This window comes from Phalacrocorax carbo, chromosome 5 (assembly GCF_963921805.1).
Source record: "Phalacrocorax carbo chromosome 5, bPhaCar2.1, whole genome shotgun sequence".
Classification (NCBI taxonomy): domain Eukaryota; kingdom Metazoa; phylum Chordata; class Aves; order Suliformes; family Phalacrocoracidae; genus Phalacrocorax; species Phalacrocorax carbo.
The window spans coordinates 45907493-45927744 of record NC_087517.1 but is presented as its reverse complement, the minus strand read 5'-3'; the positions used below and the strand labels follow the sequence as shown (position 1 = coordinate 45927744).

Below are 20252 nucleotides of genomic sequence, written 5' to 3'. Positions count from 1 at the left end.
GATAATTGACAACAAAACAACATTTTGCCCATTCCACTCCTTGGAGTGGAATAGTTTGAATTCTCTCTCCACTACTGAAATGCACAGTGCACAGCGTTTCAGATACAGTTCATAAATCATTGCTTGGGGATCACAATAGTACTTCTGGCCCCATCTGCCTGCCTTCTGTTTCAGAAAGACCTTCAATAACCTTCTCACACAAAAAAACCATCCAGACTTACCTTGTTTTATTTCTACTTGTTGCTTCAACCACCTTTGTTGGTAACATATACCACATGTTTATTACCCTGCATGTGATGTGGTCTTACTGGGTTCTGTGTTCATGCCTGTTTTTCTCACATGGTGCCAAAATCTGAGTCTGTTTCTAAACATTCACTCAGCTTTGTAAAATTATCTCTGAGTCTTGGGGCTAATTCTTGGGATCCTGGAATTTTAGAAGGACTGGCTCTCAAATGGGGATTTCTCTTTATGGCTATAAGAACATTAAAAAAGTCCATCTAGTTCAGACTTGTGGTTCCTCAAGCCCATTATTTTGTCTCCAAGATTGGAAACAAATGCAATTTTGGGAGAGGGTGCTAGACTAGCCACTTTCTGTTCTGTTCCCATAGGAGCTCCTTAGCAGCTACATTTGTTGTTTTAAAGATATTAAAGGGTACATCCCTGTCTGTGCCTTTTAGTGTTTATTATGGACTGAAGCAGCATCAAAGTAGCAAGAGGTATCAATGTAACTAAGAATCGGCCCCAAAGACAGGCTGAGTCCTGAGTTCTTTGATGTCAGTGAGTGCTTTCCTGCCCTGGGAGATTTGTTCCCTTCAACATTCTTTTCCTCTCTACTTGAGTTTTACCTTGAGCTGTGTACCAGTTTTCTGTCCCGTCTATGGACAGGACATTCTGAGGTAGGAGCCCTCAGGAGTCCTGGCACTCATCCCAGGCAGGAAATGCTCCACTATACCCGAGCGCTCTGGGTAGACAAGGTCCTAGGGACAGCACCCTTGCAGCAAGATGTCAGTCTCTGTGGGGATAAGACCCCTTAAGTGCACCTGATGTACCTCTGTGGGGTGGGTGGTGAAGGCACGGTGAATCGCTCAGGCTTGGTAACATCAGAGAAACAAGATGCCTTTAGAAAGATTTTTAAACTGAAGCAGCAGAAGGTTGCAAGGGCAACAGGATAAAAATACTGTTCCAGTTTAAATTGAACAACCACATGCCCCTATGTTTGCTTTCATTTCTCTTCCCTAGAATTATGATGACATAAGTGTAATGGTTTTACTTCAAACTGGATGCCTGTTTCTCTTTTGCTGCCACTCAGTCTGCTGGCTATTCCTTTCTGTTAAGTCTGCAGTATGCCCTTAATTTAAGGATATGAATATGCATACTTTGGATAATATACAAGACATGGATGATACTTGCATAATCAAATTAAAATTATGATGGTGTGTTATCAACTTTCTGTAGAGGTTCTGCATGGTTAATGCTTAACTCAGTGCAACGCCTTTGTGTGGAGGAGGATATTAACCAATGCTAATTTTGTCCTGAAATGCAGAATACTCTGAGAAGAGTCCATTTTTAGTCATAGGTGTAAATATTTGAGTATATGTCCCACTACCTTCTTCCATACAGAATGAGCCATGATCATATTACAGTAAAATTGTTTATGTTGTTTATGTTGTGATGAGGGGTGCGTGTGCATATGTAGGTGTATGCATGTGATGCATGCACCTGTATGAGCATCTACACAATCATATAACTTTTTTCCATCAAAGTAGGCTTTACTCTTTTAACCTGGTGCAGGTTTCTCAGGCGATGCTACTGATCCTGTAACCTTATTACCTTTTACGCATTAGAACCAGGGAAAAGCATCGCAAGTTCCCATGTCTGTGACATGGTCAGAGAGGGGCTATGTCTGCTCCAGGTTACTGTCTCATAAGTTTTTTTAATTGTCAGGGGACAATTTCCTCACTTATCTTTTCCGTCTTGTTGGTGACTAGCAAAACTATGTGTTCCTACTACCTATTGGATGCACCTAATGGTATGTTTGTGGTTTTTGGTTTTATTTTTGGAATCTTCTCTCTTCCAGTTCTTCCTGTTTATTTTATTAATCTTCCTGGTGGAGCTTTCAGCTGCAATCCTGGCTTTTATCTTCAGAGAAAATGTAAGTATCTGATGGTGGGCAAACTGAACCCCAGTGGGACTGTACCCAGCAGGAGCATGGAATTAGGTGGTGGCTGATTCCTTTGTAGAGTGACTGTTTGTTTCAAATACCAATAAACCTGCTTCATTACTACCCCCAGTCTGCAGAACTGCCAGCAAGCTAGTGAATACTAATTAACCTGGCGTGTCGCAGGGTAGGTGTTTTATGTACACAGGAGCTATACACTGGGGGACTACTTAAATCCTGAAGTTTTTAGTCTTCATGATTCTTTTGCAGCCAAACCAGCTGCACATTCCATCAGAGAGGAGTTTTATAATAAAGTCACACTAAGGTTAAAAGCAACTCTTGTTTTTTCAATATAGCATGTGTTTAATATTTATATTAATAGTGAAACCTCATGTTTTCCCAACAGGGACAATGCTTGCTCTGCAGTGCAAAAACTCTCTTGCACATCTTCTAATCACATTCTTTCTTGAATTTTCACGTTCTGGTGCTCACCAGATTCCTCTCAATGCTGCTTGTAAGATATCCCTCCTGACCTGCCCTGATCAAATTTCCCCATGTCTCATTTTGAGTCCCATCACTGGATCCCTCGCATATTGCCCTGCTTACAAGTTTCTGGTCCTTCTCTCCACAGCTTCCTATGACATAGCCTTCCTCTACTCTGCTGCTGTGCATATTATTATATGGCCATCAACCCTTCCCTATACTAGTAGTAAGCTTTTACTACATTAGTAGTAAGCACAGTCTCATTTCTCTAACCAGCAATGGTTTGCACATTTTTTCATGTTCCCACATGTGCAAAGAGCCTTATTGAACTTGGCCCATCCTTTGCAAGTCACCCCATTTTTGAAATATGACTCTGAGTGATGGCTGTGAGAAAACATTGGCCAGTAGAGGTGGTCACTAGTGACTGTTAGTATTTATTTTGTTTATTTGGCCTCTGCCAGTAATAAGAGAACATATAGCACATTCCCTGTACTGAACATGACAGAAATGTGGCATGAGCATTAAAGGGCCACGTATAATGATTGTTTTCTTGAGCCAGGAAATACTTTTAATTTTATTTGTATTAAAAAATTTCATAAGCAAAGAATCGAGATGTAGGAAGCTCACAGCAAGAGTGTGGTGTTTGTGCAGTGGGATGGTCTTGGTGGGGAGGTAGTGAGAGGATTTTTTTTCCCCTTTATAAGTTGGTGGTCTTTTGTCTTTGCCTTAGATCTGAAGGCAGTGGGGAAGGGATGGCACTCTGTACACAGAACTTAGGCTTTGAGACCATGCCTTCATGGGAAAAGCTACCGCTCCATAGATTGCAGCATGGTGGGTCTGGTGTGTTCTGGTCATTACAGCTCTGCTGTTAGGAGTTTTAGAGAATTGTTTGGGTTCGGCACAAGCAGCAGACCACACACATAGAAACTGCCCTGCAGACTCAGGTACAGGCTTCATGACAGAGAGAGGATGCGGTCCCTGGTGAGCAGGAGCTGGGTGAGCCGCTGGCTGCTCCCACCTCCCACCTTCCCTGTAGGAAACTGGTAAAAGGTACAAGAAACTAGCCAGGATCACTACAAGCCCTGTGTGTGGGGTGACTGCAGGGCTGGCTCTGCCCTCTTCCCCTAGTCATGAGGAGCTTGCTTATGTCTTGCTTCTGGGCAAAGCATGAGTACCTTCCACTCCCATGGAAGCCGTGGGGCATATGAGAATAAGTTACTTTGCAAGATAAGGTCACAGTGGTTATTCTAGACTTCTGTGGCATCTGGTAGTGTTTCGTAAGATAAAACTTGAAGGGGAACAAACCTCTATCTTTCTTGAGCTTGTCTCCTTGTTTGTATCACCAGCTTTCCACTTTGTCAGAATGACTGACAGGAAGGGCTTAAATGGGAAGAAATGAAGAACGTCAGATCCCAACATAGCTGGAGATGACTCTATGCAGAAGTTAAACTCAGTCTGCAAATTCTCAGGTTTCTTCTGGGGGGAAAAAAAACAACACAAAACAAAAAACACAAAAAACCCCACCAAACCTTGTTTTGCTGTTGCTATATATTTTGGTGGTACCTCTTCTGGCTCAGTAACTACTTGTGGCTAATTTTGCTGTCATCTTTGGGTTAGGGTGAGGCTAGATAGTTGGATAGGATGTCTGGGTACAGAGGTGGTCTTTCAGTGACCCCATGTCAGGAAGAATTCTTCACAGTATCAGTTTAAGGTCAGGTTCAGATGTGCTTCTCTCTTCCCTGTGAAATGAGTTACTGTCAAGGCATGTGGTGGTAAATTCACATTTAGACGACCTAAATTTCTTGGAAGCTTACCAAGTGGGTCATTACACCAGTCTGTATGGCTGTGGTCTCACTGGGTGCATAAAATGAGACAAAAGAGAAAGATACTATCTATTCACTTTCCAGATAATATTCAGTGCAGCTTTCTCTTGTATAGTGTTTTACATCCAAACTATCTCCCAAACACTCAACAGAGTTAAATTATTAATATGAAGGAGCAAAAGAAATTAAGAGACATAAATCAGGGGGAAGAGATTTGACGAGAGGGTAAGTCAGTAAAGCAGAGTGTGATGGTGGGGTTAGTTGAAAGTGGTATTAGCGATGGTGAGCTACTGTGATCTGCGAGTCCAGTTGCACTCCCAAAGAACTGTTTAAAAGCAGTCTCTGAAGTGGAAGGCTGTTGTTAATCAGCTATGGGAGTAACAGAGTTCCTTTTCCTTTGTAAAGGAGGTTTTGGAGGGTAAAGAGTCCTTTTTCATCTAGAAGAGCCCCCCATAAAATAACACCTTCTGTGAACAACAGAGAGAGGCTGTGAAACAGTGATTTGACTTATGTACAGGAATTGCTCTTTATATGCCATTCAGAGGTCTGCATGGGAAAAACCCTGGAGGGATATTTGACTCTTTCTTAGTGAATTGTCTTAGCAAGCAACAAAACAGGATGGTAGGAACAAATAAGTCCAGTGGTAGGGCTCTGAACGGGGTCAGGATTTTTAGCCCTGGTTCTGACACTTTATAGACAAGTTGCTTTGATTCCCAGTACCTTTGTTTCTTCAGATGTAAGGCAAAGACTAAAGAACATGAACCATCCATTCCTCAGTTGAGCAGCTGGAGGTGTCAGATGGAAGGTACTATGGAAGTGAGAAGTGCAGCACTGGTGACTGTATCTACAGCACAAACACTTTGCTGTGTCATAAACAGTAGGATGCTCCAGGTAGATGCAGATAGACAGGAGCGTGTCCTGTTTTCCAAGCAGGCACCATGAAGCCAGATTTTCGCACAGCATTCTTGAACACAGTGCTGCATGAGAGGGCTGTGACCTTCCCAGCCAGTGCTGGCACACCTGTTGTGCAGAAATGCCCTCTTTTTCCGAAGTCCCCTTCATCTGGCTGCAGTAATCCCAGCCAAGGTATTTTCTGAACCAGTGTGACAAAACAGTCCCACTTCATTCACTGGCGTGTAAATGTACACATGCATGTGCTACTTATGTATTGGAGACGTTCCCCCCAGACAGCTAGTAAAAACCACAGCTGACCAGCTCTTTATTGTTCATGCCTGTAGCTGATATAACTGTGTTGTCAGAAGTGTGTGTAAAGATCTAATTTCATTAGTAGGTCCTTTTCTCCCTTCTGAGTAGTTCTTGTCATAGTGCTCTGATATGCACAGACCTCATCAGTGCCATTAGTAGCTTCAGCAAGAGAGGGGCCATGGGCATGTGAATAGGACTGTCTTGCTGACTTTTATCCTCCTTTGTCAGAAATTTTTTAAAAGTAAAAGGTGTTTCTGCTGATTGAGGTTTTTTTTGTTTTGTTTTGTTTTTTGGTTTGTGGTTGGTTTTTTTTTTAAAGTTTTTCTGAACAGCAGATGCTCAGGACAAGCAGTTTAAGAGCAACAAAATGGAATTAGTTATTTTCCTTGCAAACTTACCCTTCCAGCACAAGGCTTTGTTTTAGGCCAAGTCTCGTAAAAATCACACACAAACTCTGAACAATTTCCTCTGGGATTGTTGCTGTCAAAATAAAAGTTTCACTTTATATTTAAATGACTTTTGTTTTAGACCCCTCCAAAGGCAGCAGAATGGGATTATTACCAATGGTAATACAGTTTCAAGGTCCATGCTTCAGAAACAGACCAGCATAAAAAAAAATTGTGCTGCTGTCTCTGCAGCATAGGATGCTGCATGGATAAAGTACACAGGGAAAGGGAAGGAAAGGAGAACACTGAGGACATGTTTCAGCATCTTCTAACTTGACCTTCCCTCACTGCACCAAATTCTCACAGGACAATGCCAGTTCTCTCTGATCCCCCAGTATTTTAATATTCAAAAGCAAAAAATGAGTTAATCTCTATCTCATAAAAGTGATTTAGGAATTTAGCAGCATATCTCATTAAAAGGTAGTGAGATTGAGCTAACTACATCATTCATCATTCATCATTGTGACAAAGTTTTACCGAGTAATGATTTAGTCATTAAATTTAGCCTTAGTTTGTATTTGTAAAAGAGAAGTCAATATTAAGTGGTATTTGGGGTCTTTTAAAGAGTCACCACAGCCCTCTCTTTTTTCCTTAAATTTTGTTATAGAATTACAAAGGATGTGTATGTGTGATATTTCCTGTTGCATATCAAGAATCTGAAATCAGCTCATAGCAGTATATGTTACTGCATCTGCAGTGGTGTATGAACAACAGAAGAAAAAAACAGGGTGTTTTTCAGGCAGCTTAATTCCTGATCCTGCAAATGTGCAACACTAGAGCACTGCTGCATCCAGCCGAGTCCAACCCTCTTCACTGAGGCTTTGCAGTGGCAGAGAGACTTTGCCTGTGTGGATCACAAATCACAAGGTATTTTAGAGAAGGGACCACACAAGTCAAGACCCCTAAAAAGGGGATTCCTTGAAATTTTCATCCTGAAATGATAGAAAGGTGGAAATATTGGAGTATTTGGTTTAAGAAGACTTTTAAGTTTGTATAAGGACTTTTAAGTCCTCCAGAGAGTGATCCTAAGTAAATGTGATTTCAAGGTGTCTAACTTTCTGAAGAGACTCTGTGCAGAAATGTTGGTTCAGTTTTTCTATTTTACTGTAAATGTAAACAGGATTAAGTGAAATTCCATTTATTTTTATTGTTGATCTTAGGAAAAAATGTTTAAATTATCTAAACACTAGGAATATGAAAAAGATCTTTTCCTTCCTGTGCATGGGTCAGTTTAGATAATCTAAAGTACTGTCAGGGAAATGGTCTTTTTTTCCTGATTTGTAAGTTGACTTGACCATTTAATCTTCATTACATGTTTTTTACTTCATTTTTGTTTCCAGAAAGTTTGGTATTAGAGCTTGATTCTGCTTTCTTACACATGGAAGTAAATTCAGAGCAGGTTCCCTGTCATTAGTAGGAAGTTAACTGGTTTAAAATGAAAAGTGAGGGGAAAATCATGCTTTGATTGCAGACCTCATGTAGCCTAGTAAATTAAGCTACTCTTTGGGTGTGGATTTGAAGATATTTCTAAAATCTGCTTTAGTCCTGTTTCAACTTATGAAACACTTTCAAATACTGCTGACTATTAAAAAAACCCAACCAACCTTTAAATGCAAACATTAGCATACAGGCATAGACATAATTCAATCCCTGATTTTTGATGAGTAACAGTTGTATTGAACAAATGCCATTCACCCTGGGTATAGCTATGGTTCAGCCATGGCTTTCCCCATGTTTCTCCTCTGATGTTTTCAAAAAAAACAACAAAGTCAAACCAACCAAACAACCTCCAGCATTCACAAGAGAGAGCTTTGCGAAGTGCTTCAGAAAGAGGTGCTGGCAGTAACTTTTGCATTTCCACCTGTCTCTGCATTTCAGCTGACCCGAGAGTTTTTCACCAAGGAGCTGAAGAAGCATTACCTGAGGAATAATGACACGGACGTCTTCTCTTCCACCTGGAACTCTGTTATGATCACAGTACGTTATGCCGTGCCAGACCCATGCTGCCCACAGTCAGTGGCCATCAACAGAGTGCTCAGCCCGCACTCTCAGCTTGTCTGGGGTCAGCCTGCTTCGCCACACCAAGCATAGCACCAGGGTTTGTGGAGGTGATGGTGGGAAGGAGATGAGAATTTGGCTGGCAGCTCTTTCTCAAAGCAAGCTGCCATCAGTCCTGAGAGAGATGCTCAGGGTGACTGCATCAGCCTTTGTGGTTTGCCAAACCCTGAGGCATTTGACCCAACCGGGTACCCCCAGCTTTCAAACAATGGACGCAGAAAGCCGTGGAGCTGTCTGCAACTGAATATCGCTGCATTTACCTTGGCCCTTTCACCTTGTTCAAAACTGTTCCCAGCCAACAGCTGCCAAAAGGTGCTAACTAATGGCTTTTTGTTTGCTCTTGTGAAATGAGTTAGTAAGTGGCAGATTAGGCAGCAGTACACCTAATGGTGTATTTTCAGTATGGAAATATTAGTCATCAAAATTTACTTTGTTATTACAGTCCTAATCAGGCAGGTTACAGATCACTGTGTCGTTGGAATTGGAATTGTTCTTACCTACTACAAGAAGTTCTGTGTGTGCATGTGTGTGTGTGTACATACGTGAACTTAGTGCTTGGTACAGCCCATGGTATATCTCTTTAGGAGTGAGGAGTAGGATGTCAGGCTCTGCAGATGAAAAGTCAATTTTAATCTTAAAAGAAAAAGATGATTGCTGCCCTTCACGCTGATTCAGGACTTTAATAAAGACATTTCCTTTTGCTTACTGAAAGGAGACAGAGTCAGAGTATGACTTGAATCCTTAAAAAGGACCTGACTTGAATCCTAAAGAGGGACCTTACTTGAATCACCTAGCAATGCCTTTAAGCAGCAACAGTCCTGGCCAATTAGCTATGGGGAGAACAGGCGCTTGGGAGCCTGGATTGTACTGCTGGCTCCCTTTACAGACTTGCTGGGTGATCTCAGGCAAGTCATTCTGGATGTGCTCCAAAGCCCTGTGTAGTTTGTGGCAATATTCCCAGTGGTACCTTAGAGTCTACAGTATGACATGGGAACAGTAAGACTTTATAAAAAGGCTTTGATGAAACAGAAGCTCGAAGGTACAGGCGCAACGCACTTCTTTGGAAACAGCAGTGGTTTTGTCTCTGCTTTGATCCCTACAAGAATAGGTCTTTGGTAGATTTCTTGTATCTGCTTTCAGGGCAAAGCGTCAACTCTGTCTTCCTTTCTTCTCTGTTCCTCTCTGTAGTTTGCCTGCTGTGGAGTGAATGGACCAGAAGATTTTGAAGCTATCCCTCATCTTGCACACTCCTCTCTGGAAAAGGTGACACCGGAGGCTTGTTGCCAGCGAGAGCTCCAGAGCCGGGAAGGGATGTTTGTTGACAAGGAAGCCTGCCTCAGAGGTATCGAGAGATTTCAGAACCAACAGGTAAGGGAAACCAAATGCCAGGAAAAGGAGTTTCACAGTGGGTGGAGAGATGGCTGGGGTGGTCATGGGTAGCTAGTGAAGCTGGCAGGCCACGGCATTCTGACTGTAGCTCACATCCTAATTATACTTCTGCTGACAGCTTTTGACGTCATGGCATATGTCTGATTTTGAAAATCCCGTTTCTTTGTGTGCACTGCTAAGTCCATGTTGTGCTGTATCAGCAGAAATATGAAGATTTTCCAAAGGAATTGAGAGGTGAGGTGGAAGTTTACATCAAGTTTTATTGTGTTTCTGAAGGTTACTACTATCTCTGAGAAGTTCACAGAATCACAGGTTGGAAGGGACCTCAGGGATCATCTAGTCCAACCTTTCTAGGAAGAGCACAGTCTAAACAAGATGGCCCAGCACCCTATCCAGACGACTCTTGAAGGTGTCCAACGTGGCCGAGTCAACCACTTCCCTGGAGAGATTATTTCAATGGTTGACTTCCCTCACTGTGAAAAATTTTCCTCTGATGTCCAGTCGAAATCTCCCCAAGAGCAACTTGTGTCCATTCCCCCTTGTCCTCTCCATGGGACTCCTTGTAAAAAGGGAGTCTCCATCTTCTTTGTAGCTGCCCCTTAAGTACTGGTAGATGGTGATGAGATCCCGTCTGAGCCTCCTTTTCTCAAGGCTAAATAAACCCAGTTCTCCCAGCCTACCCTCATATGGCAGGCTTCCCAATCCTTTGATCATCTTGGTGGACCTTCTCTGGACCCCTTCCAGCCTGTCCACATCCTTTTTGTTCAGTGGGGACCAGAACTGTCCTGTACTTACACAGTACTCCAGGTGTGGCCTGACAAGTGCTGAGTAGAGCAGGATAATGACTTCTTTCTCTCTGCTGGTGATGCCCTTTTTGATGCAACCCAGCATCCTGTTGGCCTTCTTGGCTGCAGCAGCACACTGTTCACTCATGTTGAGCTTTCTGTCCACCAGGACCCCCAGGTCCCTTTTGACAGAGCTGCTCTCCAGCCAGATGGATCCCAGTCTGTGCTGCGCTCCTGGATTATGTTTTCCCAGGTGCATGACCTTACACTTCTCCTTGTTGAACTTCATAAGGTTCTTGCTGGCCCACTCTTCCAGCCTATCCAGATCTCCCTGCAGCTGTCCCTTCTGGAGTGTCTACTTCCCCACTCAACTTGGTGTCATCAGCAAACTTCATCAGGCTACACTTGATCCTATTATCCAGATCACTTATAAAGATATTGAATAACATTGGGCCCAATATCGATCCCTGGGGGACTCCACTAGTGACAGGTTGCCAGTTTGAGAAAGAGTTATTTACCACCACCCTTTGGGTGCGGCCTGTCAGCCAGTTCCCCACCCACTGCACAGACCACTTGTCTAGGCCATAACGCATTGATTTCTCCAGGAGGAGACTGTGGGGGTCTGTATCAAAGGCCTTGGAGAAGTCCAGGTAGACAATGTCTTCCTACTATTGTCAAGCACGATCTGCCCTTAGTGAAGCCACGTTGGCTTTTCCCAATCATGTGCTTCATTTGACTTGTGATGGCCCCCAGGAGGATTCGTTCCATAACTTTCCCAGGGATTGAAGTAAGGCTGATGGGCCTATAGTTACCGAGATCCTCTCTCAAGCCCTTCTTGTAGACAGGGGTAACATTTGGCTTCCTCCAGTCCTCTGGGACATCCCCCGTTCTCCATGACTTCTCGAAGATTATGGAGAGCGGCCTTGCAATGACGTCAGCCAGCTCTCTCAACACCCTCGGGTGGATGTCGTCAGGGCCCATTGAGTTGTGGGAGTCAAGCTCCTGTAGTAATTCCTATACTAACTCTTCCTTCACCGATGGTGGGTCGGTGTTTGGTTCAATTGGCAATGTTGTTCCCAAAGCCTGAGACCCGACAGTGCTGGTAAAGACCGAGGTGAAGAAGGTGCTGAGGACTTCTGCCTTTTCTGCATCATTGGTGATTGATTCTCCTTTTCTGTTTAACAGTGGACCTATGTTCTCCTTCTTTTTCTGCTTATGGTTGACATGTCTGAAGAACCCTTTCTTGTTATTTTTTTATGTCTACAGCCAGTTTCAATTCAAATTGGACTTTTGCTTTTCTGACTGCGTCACTGCATTCTCTGGCTATGCCCTTGTAGTTCTCGGTGGATAATCCTCCACTTCTCCATTTCTGGTGTGCTTCCCTTTTGGATTTCAATAGAGCCAGGAGGTCATGGTTGAGCCATGGGGGCCTCTTGCTCTGCTTACTTCCTTTTCCTTTGTAGGGGATAAATTGGCTTTGTGCTTCCAATAGAGAGTTCTTGAAGAATTCCCAGCTCTCACTAGCTCCTTTGTATTCCATGGAAGCCTCCCATCGAATCCCTCCCAGTTGAGCCCTGAGTGCACTGAAGTTTGCTCTTCTAAAATCAAGAACCCTTGTCTTAGAGCTGACCTTCAGCACACTCAGCAGGATCCCGAACTCCACAATATTGTGGTCACTGCAGCCAAGGCTATCACTAACCGAGATATTACAAAGCAGGCTTTCTCGGTTTGTGAATAGCAAGTCCAGCAGTGCCTCCTTCCTGGTCGGCACATCTAACATTTGTATCAGGAAACAGTCCTCTATACATTCCAGGAACTTGGTGGATGACATGCAAGCTGCCGTATTGTTCTTCCAGCAGATGTCTGGGTAGTTGAAGTCACCCATCAGTACCAGGCTCTGTTGGCCAGAAGCTTGCTTTAGTGCCCCAAATATCGCTTCGTCGGCTTCGTCACCGTGGTTAGGAGGTTGATAGCAGATGCCCCCTGTGAGGTCCTGCTTGCTGCTGACCCCTTTGACTTTAACCCAGAGGCATTCAATAAAGCAGTCGCAATCACCATAGTTGACTTTGATACATTCAAGGTGTTCCTTGATGTAGAGTGCAACTCCTCCACCTCTTCTACCTTGCCTGTCTTTACGGAAGAGCTTGTAACCGTCCATTGCGATCCCCCAGTCCTTTGAGGTGTCCCACCATGTTTCAGTTACTCCTATGATGTCATACCCTTCTGAGTGGGCACGGAGCTCCAGTTCCTCCTGTTTGTTACCTAGACTGCGTGCATTTGTATACATACACTTGAGGTGTTTACTCTTTTGTTTCACCTCTTGGGAGACAGCTACAGATCATTTGTCACCACACTGGTTGGCCTGACTTACTCCCCCGTTGGATGTGCTGGTGTGAGCGTTTTCTCCACAGATCCCACCCCCCAAGCCCTTCAGTTTAAAGCCTGCCTCACCAAATTAGCCAGCCTACTGCTGGAGATTCCCCTACCCCTTTTAGACAGATGGATTCCATCCCTCCCTAGCATGTTGTTGTCACTGAAGAACACCCCATTGTCGTAAAAGCCAAACCCCTCACGATGGCATCAACCATGTAGCCAGGAGTTGATATACATTATGCGCCTGTTTCTGGCTGCTCCTTTCCCTCAAACTGGCAAATTGGAAGAGAAGATCACTTGGGCACCAATGTTTTTCACTTGCTTCCCCACGGCTTGCAAGTCTTCCTCGATTTTACCCAGGTTGCGGCTCTCAGTGTTGTTCATGCCTACATGAAATAGTAATAGCGGATAGTAGTCTGTTTTCCTGATGAGTCATGGCACCCTCTTGGCCCCATCTCGAACCTTGGCTCCTGGAAGGCAGCATACCTCTCGTGGTTCCCTGTCAGGTTGGCAGATGGGTGCCTCAGTACCCTTCAACAGAGAGTCACCCACCACAAGCACTCATCATTTCTTTTTACCATATCCACTGTGTGCTGCTGGTACAGTTTCCCCTTGCAGGGGACTTTGCAGACTTTGCTCATGGGTATCCTCAGTTGTTAAGGCTTCATATCTGTTTCTAATTGTGATGGTGGAGGGGGAAGGCTGATGTGGAATCCTGCTTCTGTGAGTCACCAGGGTCCACAGTGCCTCATTCTTGGCATGTCTGCCACAGGAACATGATTCTGAAGCCACCTGTCTCTCTCTGCCTCAGCTCCTCTAAAATTGTGCAGCCTCTTAACCGTTTCCTGCAGTGCAGCCACCTGATGTATCAGGTCATCAACCTGTGCACACCTCGCGCAGGTACTTACCTTTTCATCAGGAGGGGTGTTTGGGCATATGCCGCAACCCACTGCCTGTACTGATGTGTCCTTTCTTACCAGACCCATCTGGGTGGATGAGTCTGACATCTCGGGGGCTTTCACTGAACCAACAGTGGTTTTAGCTCTGAGGTGAGTGCTCACCATTTTGCCCAAGGCCAAAGCACTTGCCTGAGCTGTAGACCTGCAGGTGGGCTGTGGCGTCCCTCCCGCTCGCCCTGCCAGCGCGAACTTCCGTGCCACGCCCTGGTCACTCGTGCTCCCTAGGGGCCATTTAAATCTCCTGCCGTTGCTTCTGGCAACGCCCCACGCCACGTCAGCTGCACATCAGCCTTGCTCACAAGAGCTGCTGGCTCCCGACGGGTCCCTCTGCTCACCCCCAGGCTTCTCCGGTACGAGGGACCACATTGCCTGCCCTGATCTAGCGCTGCGCCGCGGGACTCGCCCTTGCCGCCGCCGAGCTCCTCGCCGACTGATTAATTAGCAAGCCAGCACAGGTCAGCGAGGATAGGATGGAGTTGGCTCTTACTCCATGTGGTGGTGTCTCCAGTTTAGTTCACAAAGGCTCCTCATCACCAATGTAGGCAACCAAGTGATTGAGGGTTAAACAGCCATAAGAAACTATGTCTGTTTTCCAAGGAAGAGAAGTGTCAGAAAGCTGCATTTCTCTGCTCTTTTAGTCTTTACAGTAGAAAAAGGGCATTTCTTTTGCCAGGCCTCTCGACAATTTTTCCCAATCCTAGACTGGAACAAGACAGTTCAGCATGATGTCATTGACACTGATACGACAGTCATGTTTCCTTACATTGTCACCAAGATGTGAAGTTTAAGAAACTTCTAGCAAAGTTCTTGACTGTGTTCACCTCAGCATTAATAAGCCAGCTCTGTGCTGACCGTGTGTACAAGCCTCCTTTTCTCTCCAGACTAAGCAGTGGTCCTTTCTTCAGCACTTGATAGCAGATTGTGAAAGAGAGTAAAGGAGCTTGGAAACAGTGTGTGAGCTGTTCCTTGCCTGGCAGCTGGAAATAGTTGGCAAAGGCACACCAGGAGAGAGATCATAGCGGACAGAACTGTCCTGCTTCTGCCAGGTCTGATGGCCCTGAATAGATGGGAAAGACAGAGAAGAGAGAGATGACGAACAGCAGGGAGGGAAAGAGAAATGCATTTTGAGACAGAGGGTTAAACAGATAATAGATTTAGTTTTCCCTAAGTGGTGGTGCTGAGGCCTACCACTTCTATGGAAAGGGAAGTTTTCCTGTGAGCCCTTGTCACTGCAGAGTGTTGGTGGAAGCAGTGTGCAGAGCACGTGCCACCAAGCACTCATTAAGGCAATCCTGTAAAATGGGAGAGATGCTCCCAAGCAACTGATGGCTGAATTCATGCATTCCTGGAGCAAAGTCAAGCTCTTGGGACACCATGCTTATGGGACAGTGCTGGCCACACTTGTGCTCAGCCCCATTTTTAGCCAGCTGAGTGGGGCATCCTGGAAGTTGGGTTAATGTTAGAGTTCTGGCAAGCACCCAAGCATTTTGTTGCTGGGCTGGATGCTTTTCCCTGAAAATTGGGCTGAAATGTGGCCAGAACAGAGCTACTGCTAAGCAGTCTCATGTTTGACAAAACTGTGGTTTTAATAGCTTGGTTACTGCCTCAGTGGTCTGCACTCCCTGGATCTGCCTTGTGAGTGGGTCCCCTCTGTGCTCTCCCTCTCTCTCTTCTGGTTGTGTCTCACTTGCAGTGAGCAGGGTCTGGCATGGACACCAGTCTGTAACTGTTGTGCTATCTTTGCAGTTGAGACATTTTCTTTTCTGGGTGGAAGGAAAAAAATCAGCTGATTGAAACATCCCAGCACTATGGATGGGATTAAACATGTGCGTGTGAAGTATATGCTCAATGGGGAGGAGAGCTACTTTTTACATTGAACAAACCCCAATCTACTTTTCTCTTTCTGTGTGACCTATTTGCAGAAATTCGCTGGTGGGTTGGAATTTTAGGCTGGGAGAACTGTGAGGCCAGGATAAGCTGGTGATTTCCAGAAACATCCTAAAGCCTTTCCAGAAGATCTATGTGCTGTTAATTGTATGAGCAATAGTAAATGACATTAAAGATGATGGTGGCTATGCTGCGTAAGTGGAAAGATTGCTGTAGTACATGGCCCTGAGTTCTTAATGAAATTATCCTATAGCCAGGAGATCAGCAGGTGTTCATCCATGCTCCTTTGGGTGAAAACACAGAGAAAAGGTCCTGGGCTGTGAAAGAGCTGCTGGCTGTGAGAAGAGGATTCAAGAATTCCTGCTTTGGCTTTAAATAAATTGTCCTTATCCCTAGCCAGCCTGGGCTGCCTGTCATCTGCCCTGAGGATCCTTTCCTCTGTGCTTAGTCTCTGCCCTTTGCAGATGGAGTGCTCTCCCGTGCTGCTCCCCTCTGCCTTGCAAGAAAACACAGTTTCTCATGGTCAGTGAGGGAGTGAACCACTCCGATGCCACTACAGCAAAATGTGCCCCTCCTTGTCACTGTTCTGTGGGTCTCTGCCTCCAGTGCTGTGGGTCTGGGTGAGAGGGAGCCGTGATCATGGTGCCTGGTTCTGAGAGCACCTCTTGTACTAATGAGGGTTGTGCTGTGAGAAAAATGCAATGTGCTGCTCAGGTGTGTCTCACCACGTTTTGTCCTTCCTAGGGCTGCTACACTGTGATCCTGAACTCCTTTGAGACCTATGTGTACCTTGCAGGAGCCCTTGCCATCGGAGTGTTGGCCATTGAGGTACTTAATGTTGTGTGACTAGAAGAAAAGCAAGTGTCGGTAGATGTCGAGCAGTGAGGCAGGTGCTCCCCCTTGCCGGGGGAAGCTGTTCCTGCAAAATGAGAGCAGGTTATCAACTTGTGGTTTTAATTGCCTAGAAAGAGCCGGGTGCTTTGTCCTTTGCCACAAAAGGCAGAGAAATAACCAGTGCCACATGCCTGCAGTGCCGCCTCATGTTGGGCCTGCTGCAGAGGTCACACCATGCCATGTTGGCCACGGGAGCTTTGGGGATGCACCGCCTGCTCCGGGGCCCCACACAGTCCTGCCCTCATTGTGGCATCACCCCAGCAAGCTGGCTAATGTGTCACTTGGTTAATGTGTTCAAACTGTGCCTTTGTTTTAAAAACTCCTGTTTAGAGCCTGAAACTGTACTGGCTCTGGAGTATCTCCATTACCTGGCACTAGCGTGTGGCTCTTTGGTGATGTTTCTGAGGAATGGGCTTCCACCAGACATTACACTATCCCAGAAATTATGTCCCTGCCCTGCAGCACTGCTGGGGCAAGGCTGGGTGCTTTCCCCAGTGCCCTGTCTTGTGCAGAGGAGAAGGATCTGGGCAGAGCCCCAGCAGCTCCCATGAAGGCCCTGCTATGCCTGCTCTGGGCAGTGGGAATGGTGTGCAGAGCAGTATCCGTGGAGCCTTCTGCCCGGGACACTAACGGAGGTTTGGGAATAAAGCCAAGCTGCTGCTTTAGCCACAAACAGTTCGGAGGACAGGGGAAGGAGGGGGGGAGGGAATCGCCTTCAGGAAAAAAAAAGTATTGCCACAGCTTCTCCTGGGTGGTGGGAAGGGTTCCCCTTGCTGCATGACTGACTGCTGGGCAGGAGGGAATGACAGGAGTGGTCCTAGGGCCAAGGAGGGCTTTGCTGATCTTCGGGAAGATGCAGCTGACTCTTGTGGTTCTCTGTTTTGTTTTTGCCCTCTTCTTCCCCGGCCCTTCCCAGCTGTTTGCCATGATCTTTGCTATGTGTCTCTTTCGAGGGATCCAGTAAAAGGTGGCCCATGAACTACCACGTTCCCCACGTACTCAGAAGAAAGAAGGAAAATCAGAAGAAACAAAACCTGAAAACACCCAAAAAACTTTATTTTTTTTTAACAAAATGGGTTAGGGGGGGAAAAAAGTAAAAAAAAAAAACAAAAGAGGGTTGTAATATATGAATGACCAAAAGGATTGTACTTCAGGGGCTGGAACTTTGAGGTGATGTGCACTACACTGTACACCGGACCCTTGCCCAGAGCCACCAACAGCAGCAATGGAGCAGGAGCCCAGCGCAGCTGATTGCACTAGTGACTGACAGAGCCGGCGATGGGGCATGGGAGGATGAGCACAGCTGCCTCTCCTGCAAGGCTGTGCCTACCATTCACAACTTTATCATGTTTTAGACAGCAAAAGACTGAAAAACAGCCAGGGAGGAGCTGGATAAGGCAACAGGTTGGCCAAAGTCTGTGACTGTCCAGGTGGGTCTGAAACAATCGGTGGTGGCTCATCTAAGAAGTAGGTGGTCATTGTTTGGGAAATTCTGGCTTTAATGCCCAGCCACAGAATGAAAACACACATTCTTCAGTGGAAGGTTTGCCCCTATCATCTGAAACATGTCAGAGAAGTCAGGCACTTCAGTGAGGCTGGCTTTTCTCTGGAGCCTCAAGCAGGGGCAGCGTCATCTCACTTAGCAATGGGACTCACCTAAGGCTGGCTGATGGTCAAGGGTTTGGTGCCTGCCTTTCTGTTTTTACTAAGATTTACTGTTCCTTATTGTGAAAAAGAGAGAGAGAAAATGGTTCCCTGCTGTGTACATATTTCCTGGGAAAAATAACAACTCTGGTCAAGAATCGCCGATACTGCTGCCTTCCTGAGAAGGCGAGGAAATAGTGTTTGAATCTTGTTAGCCTTTGCCTTTCCCTTCATATTGCAAAGAACAGTTTGTGGCACTCTGTTAGAATAAATATTTGCAGTTGGATTCCTACATGCTTTCCAGCCCTAAGGGTAGTTTTAGGCATGGTGCTGTCTGGAAGAGGCTGAGGGTTGTCAGCTGCTCCCATGCTGTGTTCCTGAAACAGTCTTGTGGCATCATTTCTGCTCAGAGGATTTCCCCTGAGATCCTCCCATGCGCTCATGATTAAAGCATCAAGTTGGAATTGTTTTATTCTCTGCCTGCTAGTTGAGAGTGTTTCCTCCCTTGAGATAGTTTGACATTTAACTAACGTATCATCTACTTAATAATTTGAAAGTAAACTCGAGAAAGATGCCTGAGTGTGGACCTTGGTCAGAGAGTAAGATGGAACTTCTGAGGCCCCAGGCAGGCTCTAAGAGCACCCAGCATGCAGCCAAACTGCTTCAGTGGTCACAGTTACCAACCCAGACAGGTCACTGGTTTCTCTTCTCTGGAAGCCTCAACCCCTGTTGCCTTAATTGTTCATCTGGTCACTCCCTGACCCCAAACTCATTGTGCTTGGGGGAAGACAGAAGGGCCTGTGGTATCTTGTTTAGCTTAAGTCTTTTTACAGATTTTTATAGGCTCAGATTATGGAACACTTTTATAGAGGCTTAAACCAGCCCCTCTGAAAGCTGTAACCACAGGCAAGGAAGGAGAGGCAGCAGAAGGCAGCAGCAAGGAGCCAAGCAGTAACCTTGTGCCCAGGTTTGGCAGCATCAGGCGCACTTTAAAGGGGTGGGGGTGTGTGTGTGTCAGGGGCTGTGTCCCTTCAGACCTCCCAGGGGCACTGCACAAGCTACAGGGAAGGAAGGAAGGAAAGCAGCAGAAAGACTGGTCCGTAATAGATAACGATCCTGGCTAAATATCCACGTTAGGGAATGAGGCTAGTAAGGAACAGAAAGGAGGCATTAAAGCTTTTCCAAGCTTTGTTTGAGACCAACAATTTGCTCATCAGCAGGAGAGGGCCCTGGCAGGTAGAGCTGCAGCCACGCCCATGTTGCAGTCAGCATGTTCCAACAATGGAATGGGAGGCCAGGGCTGCTGAGTGGCCTCAGATGGTGCATTAAACCTTGTGGAAAGCTTTTCTGAACTATTTCCCTTTGGATCTGCTTTTAATGAGGCATTTTAGCATTAAATACTGATCTATTGTTTAATGAAGGAAAACAGTTTTTGCTAGCCAAAAAAACAGCAGTATTTGTACCTAACAGCAGGTGCTGTTCTTAAGATAGGAAAAATCTGTTGCACCTACTAGTCTTGCAGAAGGGCTGAGCAGAAGAGCGTATGTGGTCTGCTTCTGCCGCAGGAGCTGGTGTTAGTGACTGTTCTGGGAGAGCAATTCCCAGGGGAGGAACAAAACCATGAGCAGAGATGGTAATTAGGCTGAAGGTGAGTGAGAGAAGCAGAACTGCCTCCCCCAGTCTCCAATTTTTCCTTTCCCCTTAGTTTATTATACAAAGGCCTAGCTGTCTCAGGTTAGAGCTTGAAAGGTGAATACCCTGATTTGTGCATGGTAGATGGTTTTTTTCTTTTTTTCTTCCTTCAGCCAAAACCAAACCTTAAAGCCTTTTTCTGCCACCAGTGGCATGGGGGAAAATTTGTCAGCACAAGGGAACTAGACCAAAGCAGCCAGAGTGCCAAGTGGTAAATATACATGCCTGAAGTAGGATCTCTGCAGGCTTATTTCTCTTGGGGTTTCCTAATTCTGTACGCATTGCTTTGCCTGTTTTTAGCTTTCTCACTTTCCTTCTTCCCTAATGGCTGTCCCCATACCTTGAAAAACATCTTATTTGTCTGTTATCCTGGCCTTTGCACAGTTGTTTCTCCTCTCTTACCTTGTCTGATCCCCCATTGCTCTTTTCTGAATGATGACTTCAAATCCTCTCGC

The 20252-nt window shown here is 45.6% G+C and overlaps 1 protein-coding gene across 8 annotated transcripts in view; it reads left to right on the top strand.

Moving 5' to 3' along the window:
• Window positions 1-20252, top strand: part of TSPAN18 (tetraspanin 18) — a 160426-nt gene that overhangs the window by 130440 nt on the left and 9734 nt on the right. For 6 of the 8 annotated variants that reach the window (XM_064452286.1, XM_064452284.1, XM_064452285.1 and 3 more), the window contains 4 exons: window positions 2078-2152; window positions 7995-8093; window positions 9363-9542; window positions 16312-16395. In XM_064452286.1, the coding sequence (XP_064308356.1) occupies window positions 2078-2152; window positions 7995-8093; window positions 9363-9542; window positions 16312-16395 (438 nt within the window). Of the gene's footprint in view, window positions 1-2077; window positions 2153-7994; window positions 8094-9362; window positions 9543-16311; window positions 16396-17377; window positions 18268-20252 lie in introns of those variants that run through there. The other 2 variants (XM_064452288.1, XM_064452287.1) reach the window with 2 other exon arrangements.